This window comes from Pseudonaja textilis, chromosome Z (genome assembly GCF_049901715.1).
Source record: "Pseudonaja textilis isolate UNSWEBS1 chromosome Z, rPseTex1.2, whole genome shotgun sequence".
NCBI lineage: Eukaryota > Metazoa > Chordata > Lepidosauria > Squamata > Elapidae > Pseudonaja > Pseudonaja textilis.
The window spans coordinates 131,630,341-131,643,178 of NC_142008.1; the positions used below are offsets into that span (position 1 = coordinate 131,630,341).

General features: G+C 45.1%; 1 protein-coding gene across 6 annotated transcripts in view; it reads left to right on the forward strand.

Annotated features, from left to right (window-relative positions):
* CNOT3 (CCR4-NOT transcription complex subunit 3) overlaps nt 1-12,539 on the forward strand; it is a 45,759-nt gene extending 33,220 nt beyond the window's left edge. For all 6 annotated transcript variants that reach the window (XM_087917882.1, XM_087917884.1, XM_026711801.2 and 3 more), the window contains 5 exons: nt 3,735-3,834; nt 5,189-5,390; nt 9,261-9,393; nt 9,555-9,680; nt 11,277-12,539. In XM_087917882.1, the coding sequence (XP_087774008.1) occupies nt 3,735-3,834; nt 5,189-5,390; nt 9,261-9,393; nt 9,555-9,680; nt 11,277-11,375 (660 nt within the window). In that variant the 3' untranslated portion in view covers nt 11,376-12,539. The remainder of the gene's footprint in view (nt 1-3,734; nt 3,835-5,188; nt 5,391-9,260; nt 9,394-9,554; nt 9,681-11,276) is intronic.
* Nucleotides 12,540-12,838: the final 299 nt, after the last annotated feature.

Below are 12,838 nucleotides of genomic sequence, written 5' to 3' on the forward strand. Positions count from 1 at the left end.
TTAATGATAACAAAATAAACTGTTCTGGGCTGGAAGCCTCCCCCACTTGGCACCTTCCAAAGAGACAGAAGAACAGGCGGTTGGTGTGTGTGTGTGTGTGTGTGTGTGTGTGTCTGAACTGAGGGGCCTCGGGGCAACTGCTGCTGGGAGAAGCAGAGGCAGAAAGGGGGCTTTGCTCTCCTTGGCGGGCAGCGCCCCTTGGCTGCCACTCCAGGGGCTTCTCAGCAGGCATCCGCCTGCAGAAGGACTGCCGCTCTTGGTGATTAATTGGGGGAGGGGGAGAAAGTGGGAGCTCCTTTATCAGATCCTGGGTGGAGGATTGAGAGGCTCAGATCTGCAGCCGAGGAAAAGCTGGCGGGGGGGAGGCGGGCTCTTCCAGCCTCACCTGGAGACAGGCAAGGACAGGTGTCCCTGGGGGCACATCGCTCTCTTTAGCACTTTGCTGCCAAACCCAGCCACAGCCAGTGATTATTTGGGGGTGGGGGGAGAGAGAAAGTATCTCTCGCATTACCAGGGGAGGAAAGCAGGTGAAACAAAACTCACTCTTTCTCGGAGAACTACAAAATGCCAATCTACCGTGTTCCAAGAGTTGAAATCATCCAACGCTCCCACTTGCAGTTCCCGTGCCTCCCAGCTCAGGTCTCTGAGATGCAGGGCTCCCACACATGGCGGCAGGAGCGGCAACAACAGTCCCCTCCCCCAGCGCCCGCTGCCAGCTCTCCCCATTAGTTTTCTAGCCTTGAATTGCTCCCAGCTCTCTCTCTTTCCTCCCCCCACTCCCCCCACGTGCAGGCAGGAAAGGGAGATGGAGCCTTGCACAGCTCTCCCCTTTTCCAGCCCTTGCTGCCTCTCCCAATATCGAAGCCTCGGAAACGCAGGCAAAGCCGCCAGAGCGGTAGCGCCCTGAGTTGCTTGCTTCTCCACTACTGCCTCCTCCTCCTCCTCCTCCTCCTCCAGCACCACTTCCTTCTCTGGGTAGGGCATTTCTTAACTAACCGAGCATGCTAAGGCAACTCAGGATGCTGAGCAAACATTCTTTGCAGACTGGAACAAAACAATCCACGGACCGGTACCGGTTCGGGGCCCGGTGGTTGGGGATCACTGATTTAGATCATTGTTGTCTGAAAGGTGCTTTTTCAACAGGCAACTGGACTTTCTGGTTTTTCTTTGAAGATGTTTTCACTTCTCATTCAGGAAGCTACTTCACCTCTGATTGGATGGTGGGAAATGGAAGGATTTATACTCCCTGGAGACAACTGGTCATTTGCATTCTTTTAGCAAGTCATTAAAGCCACCTGGAGGTTTATTTGTGTCCTCAGGATCAACTGAGTGATGCAAATGGATGTGGAACCTTCTTGGAACTGTTGAAAGGACTCTGTTGTAGACCAGAGATAAATAAACAGACAGGAAAAGGGATACAACATCATCTATCTCCAGTCTACAACACAGTCCTTTCAATACTTCCAAGAAGGCTCCACACTAATTTGCACCACTCAGGTCACCCTGATAAACCAGGTGGCTTTAATCACTCTTAAAAAATGCAAATGGCCAGCAACTGTCTGCAAGGAGTATAAATCTTCCCATTCCCCACCCCAATCACAGCTGAAGAACAAAATGGATGTGAAGAAAAACTAGAAAGTGCAGTTGCCTCTTGATGAAGCACCTTAGAGGTTAGTATGATTGGATTTGAAATATAATGTTCTTTTTTTTAGCATTATGGGCTGAAATTGATACCACAATCCTACACTGCTCAAAAAAATAAAGGGAACACAAAAATAAGACATCCTAGATCTGAATGAATGAAATATTCTTATTAAATACTTTGTTCATTACATAGTTGAATGTGCTGACAACAAAATCACACAAAAATTATCAATGGAAATCAAATTTAGCAACCCATGGAGGTCTGGATTTGGAGTTACCCTCAAAATTAAAGTGGGAAAAAACACTACAGGCTGATCCTACTTTGATGTAATGTCCTTAAAACAAATCATAATGAGGCTCAGTAGTGTGTGTGGCCTCCACATACCTGTATGACCTCCCTACAATGCCTGGGCATGCTCCTGTTGAGGTGGAGGATAGTCTCCTGAGGGATCTCCTCCCACACCTGGATTAAAGCATCCCCCAATTCCTGGACAGTCTGTGGTGCAACGTGGCATTGGTGGATGGAGCGAGACATGATGTCCCAGATGTGCTCAGTTGGATTCAGGTCTGGGGAATGGGTGGGCCAGTCCATAGCATCAATACCTTCGTCTTGCAGGAACTGCTGACACACTCCAGCCGCAAGAGGTCTAGCATTGTCTTGCATTAGGAGGAACCCAGGGCTATGGTCTCACAAGGGTCTGAGGATCTCATTTCGATACCTAATGGCAGTCAGACTACCTCTGGCGAGCACATGGAAGGCTGTGCGGCCCCCTAAAGAAATGCCACCCCACACCATTACTGACCCACTGCCAAACCGGTCATGCTGGAGGATGTTGCAGGCAGCAGAATGTTGCAGGCGTCTCCAGACCCTGTTACATCTGTGACATGTGCTCAGTGTGAACCTGTTTTCATCTGTGAAGAGCACAGGGCACCAGTGGCGAATTTGCCAATCTTGGTGTTCTCTGGCAAATGCCAAACGCCCTGCATGGTGTTGGGCTGTAAGCACAATCACAGCAAACCACCTTGCCACAGCTCCCATTGATGTGACATCCTGGATGAGCTGCACTACCTGAGGAACTTGTGTGGGTTGTAGACTCTGTCTCATGCTACCACTAGAGTGAAAGCACCACCAGCATTCAAAAGTGACCAAACCATCAGAAAGCATAGGAACTGAGAAGTGTTCTGTGGTCACCACCTGCAGAATCCCTCCTTTATTGGGGATGTCTTGCTACCTGCCTCTCCTTTCCACCTGTTGTCTATTCCATTTGCACAACAGCATGTGAAATTGATTGTCAATCAGTGTTGCTACCTAAGTGGACAGTTTGATTTCACAGAAGTGTGATTGACTTGGAGTTATATTGTGTTGTTTAAGTGTTCCCTTTATTTTTTTGAGCAGTGTAGAAAAGGGGAATGACCAAAATAATAGAAGGGTTGGAGCAGTTTTCCAAGAAGAAATGTAATAAATTGTTGTTTTAAACCATAGAGAGACAAAAGAGAAGGGAAGACACTGTAGGGATGTATAAAATTCCACAAGACATGGGAATAAAGAGAAAGGGAAAATGTCTTTATCCATTTCCCATAATGTTAAAGGCCATGTCTTTCTGGTGAACACAGGATAATTTTTTTAAAGTCAATGCATAGTGGAATTGAGTATAACAAAATGTAGCTTTAAAAGAAGCTAAATTAAAAGGCGAATATGTCAGTGGCTGCTGGCCATGTCACCAAATACATTTCCTTCAGAACCAGGGGCAGAATATTTGAGGATGTTAATTACTGGGAAACGTGAGGATGCTTTCATTCCGATTTGTCTGCCTGAGAATTTCTCAGAAAAGTCTTGGTTTGTTCTTGGGCGGGCACCGCAGAGGCCTTTGGTGTGATTCAGCATGGCTTTAACTGTTTTAGAACAGAACCACTGGAGCTGGTGCACAAAGCTGGTTTTGTTCCATGTTAGCCTTTCAACAGCTCTGTAAGGTTTGCTAATCAGAGAAACCATGATTGGCTTGAGCTCTCTCAGAAACTTTGCTTATTCATTTTGTTTTTAGCAGAGTTCTTAAACGCGCCTCCTTTCTTCATTACCTTTTGCCCTGTAGGCACCTGAACCTCTGAGTACATTGAAATCCATTGCTGAGAGGGCAGCGATCAGCTCTAGCATAGAAGACCCGGTGCCATCTCTTCACTTGGCTGAAAGGGGTAAGTGAGAAAAAGGGTGTCTCCTCCCTTAAGCTGTGGGTCAGGAACAAGGCCAAAACAGTGTAAGACTTTACTTTTCTCTACATTGAATTCCATTTTGTTAGATAGGGCGCAGTGTTCAAGTCTGTCAGGATCCATCTGGATCTTGAGCCTATCTTCTAGAGCATTAGCTATTCCTGCCAGCTTAGTATCATCTGCAAATTTGGTAAGTTCTCCCTCTGTGCCCTCATATAAGCATTTATGAAGATATTCAAGAGTATTAGGCCTAAGACAGAACCTTGTGGAACCCTACTTTTTACTTTCCTCCATGTAGATGTAGACCCATGAAAGACTACTCATTGAGTACGGTTTGTCAGCCAGTTACAAATCCGTTTGGTGGTGATGCTATTTTTTTTTCTAGTTTACCAAGAAGTAGGTTGTGATCTACTTTGTCAAATGCCGTGCTGAAGTCTAAGTATATTATGTCCACAGTATTTAGTTGATCTAATTTATTCACTATATATTTCGTGGTCTACTAATTTAGTTACTATATATAATCTGGTCCCATTCTTTGCAGTTGAATCCTTCTGTCCCCAGCAAGGTTAAATATAGCCTTGTCCACCAAAATTTTACCCCTGTGCATATGCCCACACATACACACACACCTGCCCCAATAAAGCATCAGACCCAAGTCCTGAAATCCTAATTCTTCTTGCTCCAGCCATCCAATATATTGGCAGTTCTGGAATCAATAGTCCTCTGCTTTGGAAGGAGAACAGGATATCCATCAAAATAAATCTATTCGGGCCAGGAGTTAGCCTGTGACTTGCCAACTGCTATTTTATTTTTATCCATTGGATTGTAAGAACCAAAGAGAATATTTGACTTTTTGTGCACAGTAAAATGAAGAGTCTCCGTGAAACCGTGGATCAGGGAAATTAAAGAGAAAGGGATCTGGAAGGAAAAAATGGAAATCTTCAGAAAAAGGGGAAGAAGCTGTCCCCTCCACAGCAGCCTTCACCCTGGTGGGCTCCGCAGGAGTTGGTTTGCAAGTTTCTGAAATCATTCCCAGGTTAAACACCGAGAATCAGAATAGACACTGAAGTCTGGTTTATGTTTTCACCTATTTTTGCTCTTAAGTTATTTTTGGCGGGCAAATCTTTCTAGTTGGATCCAGGGCAACATTTTTCAAACTTGGCAACTTTCAGGTGTGTGGACCAACTCCTAGAATTTTCCAGCCAGCCAGAATTCTGGGAGCTTGAAGTCCATGAATCTTCACATTGCTAGGATCTTAGAGAGGAGTAGGAATTATCAAAATAACTACAACCCTAAGTGTACAATCTCTGAGTGGTTCTTCCTTCTTTGTTTGCTCCAGCTGACATCTTAATTACTAGCACAACATCTCAGCCAGCCTCCAACCAGCCTCCCATGCAGCTATCGGAGGTGAACATCCCCCTTTCCCTTGGGGTGTGCCCTCTGGGGCCCGTGCCTCTCATTAAGGAGCAGCTCTACCAACAGGCCATGGAAGAGGCCGCCTGGCACCACATGCCTCACCCTTCTGATTCGGAAAGAATCCGGTAAGGGGGGATCATGGGAAAAAGCCTGGCGACGTGAGGGCGTTGGAGGAACAATAGATCGAATCTTCTGAGAAATGGGGGAAGGCGGCAGGAGTAGACTTCGGAGTTCTCTGAAACTTATATTGTTGATGTAGTTTTCAAATTCATTCAGCATCTCCTTGTAATGGTTTCTGAACATACAGGTAGTCCTTGACTTACAACCACAACCGAGATCAGAATTTTTGTTGCTAAGTGAGGCAGTTCTTAAGTGAGTTGCACGCCTGATTTTATCATCCTTTTTTTTTGCCGTGGTTGTTAAACAAAACACTGCCATTCTTAAGTGAAACGTGGTCGTTAAGCAAATCTGACTTCAGTCATTGGAGCCAGTTGGAAGGGTTGCAAATGGTGATCATGTGACCCGGGGCACGACAACTATTGTAAATGGGTTGCCAAGTGCCAAATACAACTATTGTATTTGCAGGTTGCCAAGTGTCCAAGTTTTGATCACATGACCTTGGGGGATGCTGGGATGGTTGTAAATGCAAGAACTGGTGATAAATCACTTTTCCAGTGTTGTCATAACTTTGAACTATCACTAAATGAATGGTTGTAAGTCAAAGACTGCCTGTGGAGCTAAGTCTCCCTTATCAAATATAATACATAGGTTAAAGGCTATTGATGCAAGAGTGCAGAGCCAGGAAGTCAAGAGAAACCTTGGGAATGGCTACCAGAGCCCTTCTTTTAAAAAAGGCTGTTTTTATGGACAAAGCGAAGTCAAATAGGTTGGGGGTGATTACATGAAGAGAAATATCAAGAGAATATTTGTATCGGGGTAGAAATGGGAGGTCCCTGGTGCTCCCTGAGTTTGGGTTTTTTTTTTTTTTTTGCAGACATTTTATTACCAAACTAGGTAACACCATCAGTACTAAAGGGGGAGTAGGGTTTGCTCTCATTTTATATTCTAGTGGCTTGCCCTGTCAGTGTTGGTGAGAGTGGTCTTGGTTGTTCCTTTATTGGGTTGTTGCTTACTGCTAGCTTGTTTGGCAATTCCTTAATCGGGGTAACACTCACATGTTAAGCATTTTGATCTAATGATTTGTTGGAACCTGGCTCCAGCACAGCTTAAAAGTCTAATATAGCTGCTAGACAAAGAATAGTTGCATGTCTCTGCTGTATTGTGTCTGTTGTCTTGATCATATGTGATCAAAAGAGCCCAGAGGATGATGGGAGACCCAGTGTTGGTACTTCCATGGCAAGAGAGGACTCAGCAACAAGTCAAAGCAAGCATACATCCAAGACAAGGGTTTCTAACACTTTGCAATGCACCCTAAAATAATAAATGCATCTGTATCATCCCCTGACAGAAAATAATGCTTTCATAGAGGGTAGGGTCAGGCAAGAAATAAATACACCATTTTAATAACTTAACATTGGGTCTGAATACCAAGTAAAACCATGACAGAACTTTACAATTTTATTAAATAAAGCCTTTAATGTATGCTGATTAGTGTACACTTAAAATGACAATAAAGTTTTATTCTATTCTAGTCCTCAAGATACAACCACAACTGAGCCCCAAATTTGTATTAAAAAAAGATCCTGACTTTGCTAATGGCTTGTCTGGGCAACACAGGAGCTAATTTTGGCAGCAACTCAGCTTTAGATTTGCAGGCCATGAGGATTGTGAATATGGAATTGGAATCTTGTCTGGACTTGTTATTGCACTGCCTGGACAAGCCAATGGGAAAGAAACCCTAACCCTTAACAGCAATCCTAGTTGTGGTGTGTAAGGCATCAGGGCTGGCCTTCCAAATATGACCTTGCTCAAGCATTCAGTCCTTGAGTTGTTCACTTTCTGTGACCCTCTCACCATCCCAGCCAGCTTCTAAAATTGATCCAGTCGCCATGTGCATCCATGCAGTCAGGAAATGCTGATAAGCACATCAGGTAGACAAACCAGACATAGAGCAATGCCTGTTGTATCCCGGCTGCCATTAAAGGTGAAGGTTCCCCTGCACATGCGTGCTAGTCGTTCCTGGCTGCCATTAGAAGGCTATGAACCGCTGCAGAAGCTGCCTTCTAGCCTTTTCCCTGGGATTGGCAGAGGGAGAGGTTGCAAATAACATATGAGAGGCAAGGAAAACTGTTGCAGGATCCAATCTGAGTTGGTCACAGGGACCAGGGACTTTATCTTCCGAGCTTTTGGACTCATGCTGGAGCCCATCGTCAGAGAAATTCTCTATGCACTTTGGGCTGTTCTGTGTGTGGTATTTATATAGCATCTATTGTGTAGTTTTTCCGATGTAGATTGAGGTCTTGAACGCTGACTATTATTGGTTGCTGTTGGCTCCTTATGCTGCAAAGCCTCCCCTTCATAAGTACTTGATAAGCTGGGGGTAAATCATTCGGAATATGATGGTTAGCTTCCTCCCCGTCTGTCCTACATAGTCACAGGGGCAACCCATGCAGGGCCGCCAGCCAGATTGCAAGAACACAAGTGGAACAGTCAAGACGAGGAGACCCAAATTTGCCTTACTAGCATCACACTGCAATAAACAAGGGCATACATTCAATTTTGCAGCTACTAACGGTTGTTGGGTGAGCAAGAACAAAAACAGCCAGGGAAGTGATTGAAGCCTGAGAGAGAGTCAATCAATAGGAGTGCTGATTAACTCCGAGCTTATCAAGCACTTAGGAGACAGGGACTTGGCAGCGCAAGGAAACAGCAGCCAATAATAGCCAGCCATCAACACCCCCAGTCTACATCTAAAAAGCTACAGACAACAGGCATCATATAAATATCACACACAAGCACACAGATAAGTCCTCTGAAGATGGGCTCCAGCACAAGTCCAAAAGTTCGGAAGACAACCTCTGGTCCTAGTGACCAGCCCAAATGGGATTCCGCAACATTATCCTGGGACACGTATATTTCCCTTCACTCATGAAAGAAAAGTGCTGTCCGTTGGACATTGGGGTAAATAAATAGATTGAATGTAGCTGGATTCTGTCTGACCTCACTTCTGCTCTATGCTTGACAAATGCTTGTCAGGGCACCAAAAGGAGCAAATTCTGGTAGCAGTGCTTGTTCCAAGCCCACAAAAATGTGTGTTGCCTCCCCACTCACTTAAGTGTCATGACCCAGAGTTTGAGAACTCTTTGAACTTCCCACACTTTTCATCATGAACACAAAGTGTTCCTCTTTCTTTCTTTCTTTCTTTCTTTCTTTCTTTCTTTCTTTCTTTCTTTCTTTCTTTCTTTCTTTCTTTCTTTCTTTCTTTCTTTCTTTCTTTCTTTCTTTCTTTCTTTCTTTCTTTCTTTCTTTCTTTCTTTCCTTCCTTCCTTCCTTCCTTCCTTCCCTCCCTTCCTTTCCTCCCTCCCTCCCTCCCTCCCAGGTGGGCTGGCCTGTTTGTGAAGAATCGCTCTTAATGTCTATGGAGATTCTCAGTCATCCAGGTCACAGTTGTCCCAAAGATGCTTTTTCAAGAGACAACTGGACTTTCTGGTTTTTCTTTGAAGATATTTTACTTCTCAAGAGCTGAAGAAGCTCCTTGGATGAGGAGTGAAATATCTTCCAACCCCACCCCACCCGCAAAAGTCCAGTTGCCTCTTGAAAAAGAACCTTTGGGACTCGCTCCTAATGCTGTGCATGAGAATGCAGGCTATAGTGGGAAGAGGGAGGGAATGGGCCCTGACCACCTTAGGATCCAGACTTCAGATGGCCATCAGTTGAGGAAGGATTTAGGCGGGATATTATTATTCCCCACACTTAGGAGCCTGTGTTGTTATGCCGGGGAGAACTCACAGAAATCATGTGAATTCCCTGATTTTCTCGTAGTCTTACTTCTGTCTTTTCTGCTCTTGTTCTCCCGTCTCGTCCCCATCTCACAGGCAATACCTGCCTCGGAATCCCTGTCCGACTCCTCCATACCACCACCAGATGCCTCCTCCACACTCCGACACGGTGGAATTCTACCAGCGCCTCTCCACAGAGACTCTTTTCTTCATCTTCTACTACCTGGAGGTAACAGGCAGCCCCTTCCCCCCCACCCCCTTTGGGTAGTCGGAGAAGGATCGTGCTGCCTCTCCTCGCTGGCTCCTGCCTGTGAAGGACTGCCTTGTGCGTCTTCCCTCAACCCATAAAAGCCCACAGCTCTGATCTGTTTTCCCTCTCTCACTTCACAGGGTACGAAGGCACAATACCTGGCAGCGAAGGCACTGAAGAAGCAATCGTGGCGCTTCCATACAAAGTACATGATGTGGTTTCAGCGGCACGAAGAACCCAAGACCATCACTGATGAGTTTGAGCAGGTGAGGGTGAAGGTAGCGGAAGACGGGCCCGTCCATACAATTTTACCTGTATTTACCTGGTGATCTGTTCCTCATAGGAAGAACACAACTGAGCGTGTAATTGTCCATTTTGAGCAGAGCACTTCACACAACATGGCATTTTGTGTGGGGAACAAGCTCGTTCCAAGGACTTTGAGCAATTCTCAAGTCTTAGTCATTTTTTTGTTGTTGTTATTCAACGCTCAGTAAATTGTATATGCAGGTATTCCTTGACTTGAGCCCAGAATTACAGTTGTAAGTCATGCCAGTCATTAAGCAGATCACCCTGTGATGACACCTGACTTTACAGTCTTTTTTTTTTTTTTGCAGTGGTCGTTAAGCAAACACTCTAGTCATTAGATGAATCCATTGTTCACAGTGGGTGTTTTTTTCCCCAGTATTGTAAGTCACCTAATTACAGGATATGTGAGCGGCCATAAATATGGGAGGTTGCTGAGTGCTTAAAAGGCAATCATGTGACCAGGGGAGAAGCCATCAGAACTTTGAATCTGAGTTGAAGGCCTGGGGTGGCCTGTTGTAAGTTTGAATGGTCACTAAGCAAACAGTTGTAAGTCAAAAATTATCTGTAAAAACAGTTAAAAAGAAAAAAAACCCAGTTTGATTCAGATTAGCAACAGCTATGACCTTGTATTTATTGTAGCAATGCAGGGTTTAGTTACCATACAGGTCATAAGGGGCATTCTTTTTCTTTTAATCTGAAATCAAGGTCCAAACAATCATTATCCATTCTTACTTGGCACAGCAGGGATAGGTCATAACTATTCCAAATATACCCTTACGGAGCATGAGGCACTGTTTAAGATCATGGTCACCTTTTCTGCACTTGAAATAGTAGCTGTGCCTTCATCAGGGTTTTAAGAATGTATTGTTTCTTATAACTTTCATGGGCAGAATAGAGGGAAAACAGAAGAATTAACTAAATCCGGTTCCTGTTTGGAAAAACCTGGTGCCTTCTGCAGATTTTTTAAATTAATTATTCTTCCATAAGAATTAGAAGTTGTTTTCCTATAATATAATGAACCTAGGCTATGCAGATTCCAGGGTGATGCCATGTATACGTTGGTGAATGAGTTGGTCCCAGTTCTCTCTCTGCTGCAGTCAGCTGCATGGACGAATGTTTGTAAATGTGGTCAATTACCCATCTGCTAAATTACTCATATCTCATTCCTTAAAGAAGACAAGATGGAGGTCCTTTTGCGGCTGATGTCGTCCATCACCCAAAAAAGTGACTGTGCCATTTTCCCATCGCCCAAAACAGAAAAAAGGATGCTTTTGATTCTTCCGTACCTCACCCTCACACAAGGGAAGGTGTGAAGGAACTGCTTCTTCCCAAATTGCCAATGTTGTAAACTTCAAGTTTGTGTAAACTTGTAACATTCTGTGAGGCTCTTACAAGAGAAGGAACCAGGCCCACTTAAAGCCACAGGACTCCTGCTTTCACGTATGAAAGCAGGTATCATCTTGGCAACAGAGCCCAGGATTTCCTTTAGTACCAGTAATTGTGTTCAGTCAGGCAAGAGGTCACGAATTGTGTTGTGTTTCCCTGTTTCTGCTCAGGGCACTTATATCTACTTTGACTACGAGAAATGGGGCCAGCGCAAAAAGGAGGGTTTCACCTTTGAATACCGCTACCTGGAAGACCGGGACCTGCAGTGATGCCCTGGAGCCAGCAGGGGGTGCCAAGTTTTCCTTCCAGAGACAGCTGTGGCAGTGTGTTGAGGGCGGCAGCAAAGGAAGACCCACCTACCCCTCACCTCTCTTCATCTTCCTCCCCAGATCACATCCGGGGTGGGAGGGGGCAAGCCGCACGTTTAAAAAAAAAATGCATGCAAGTTTTAAAAAATGACCGCAGGACGGAGGAGGGGCAGCGGCAGCGGCAGGCTTCTCCTCTGCCTTTTCTTTGCTCTCTTCTGCCTGTGAAGAGGTCAGAAACGGGGGAAACGCCATTCCTGCATGCCAGGTTTGGCTGTCAGAATGATTAAATGGGGGAAAAAAGAATTTGAGAATCCCACCAAAAGAGTGACTTCCCCTGTTCTCCATTTTGTTGTGTGTGTTCCAAATAAGAGCATTTCAGCCCCGTAATTATTGCAGCAAACACGAACACCCCAATTGCCCTCTTGCCAGCCCTCACCAAACTAGATTTTGACAATATTGGGTCCCATGAACCTTTGTGGTGACCGCTCTCCGACCCCCTCGTCCACCCGCCACTGCTGGAAATGGCAAATTGGCAAAAACAACAGGATTTGCAAATTTTGGAAGCATCAACCTCAGGTTACAAAGGCTCCCCGGTGACCACAGAAATTCTGATGGATTGGCCCGTCAGTTTTTGGCTGCCATAATTTTTTTACTTGTTTTTTGTTTTCTTGCAAGTTGCAAGGAGGGCTCCTTAAAGGCCATTTTAGAACCCCTTAGGTGGCCTTTAAGCCCTCCTTGTTGGAAAGAGTCCCTGTCGTGTCTGGAACGATGATTTTAGGGATTCTACCTTGTCCCCCCATTCCCCCCGCCCAACTGCTGCTTCTCCTTTCCAACCTTCCAAAATATTGCCACCGTAAATTGGATAAGAGCTTGTATCTAATCTGCTGCTCCTCTCACAGGAAGACACGCCCCCCCCACCCCCGCACCCCAGTAAGACTTGCAATTTGTTCCTAATTGGAAAGGGAGACACACGTGGAAACTCTGAGGGGTGGGGGAGGTGTAACTGATCTCTTTTCTCAACCAGCCCCCTGAACTGGAGCATCCTGCCCACGCCGCTGTTAAGATATTTTTTCGTAAGCCTATTTTCATTTTGGAAAATATTTATGAATAAATAGTTTTATATGAGTGTTCTTCTTCTGTTGTACAGGGAAGGGGGATGAAAACCATCAAACCTTGGGGGTGGGAGAAAGGACTCCTTAATCTTTTGGGATATGAGCTGTGAGTCAGAATGAGTCAGCACACTATACTCAAGTCCTGTCTGAAGGCTCCCTGGATTATAATACAAGTAGTCCCCTGACTTAACAACCAAAATTGAGCCCAAAATTTCTGTGGCTGAGCAAGACAGGTGAATTTTGCCCCATTTTACACCCTTTCTTGCCACAGCAATTGTTCAGTTAACAACGTGATTGTTAAGTGGCTCTCCC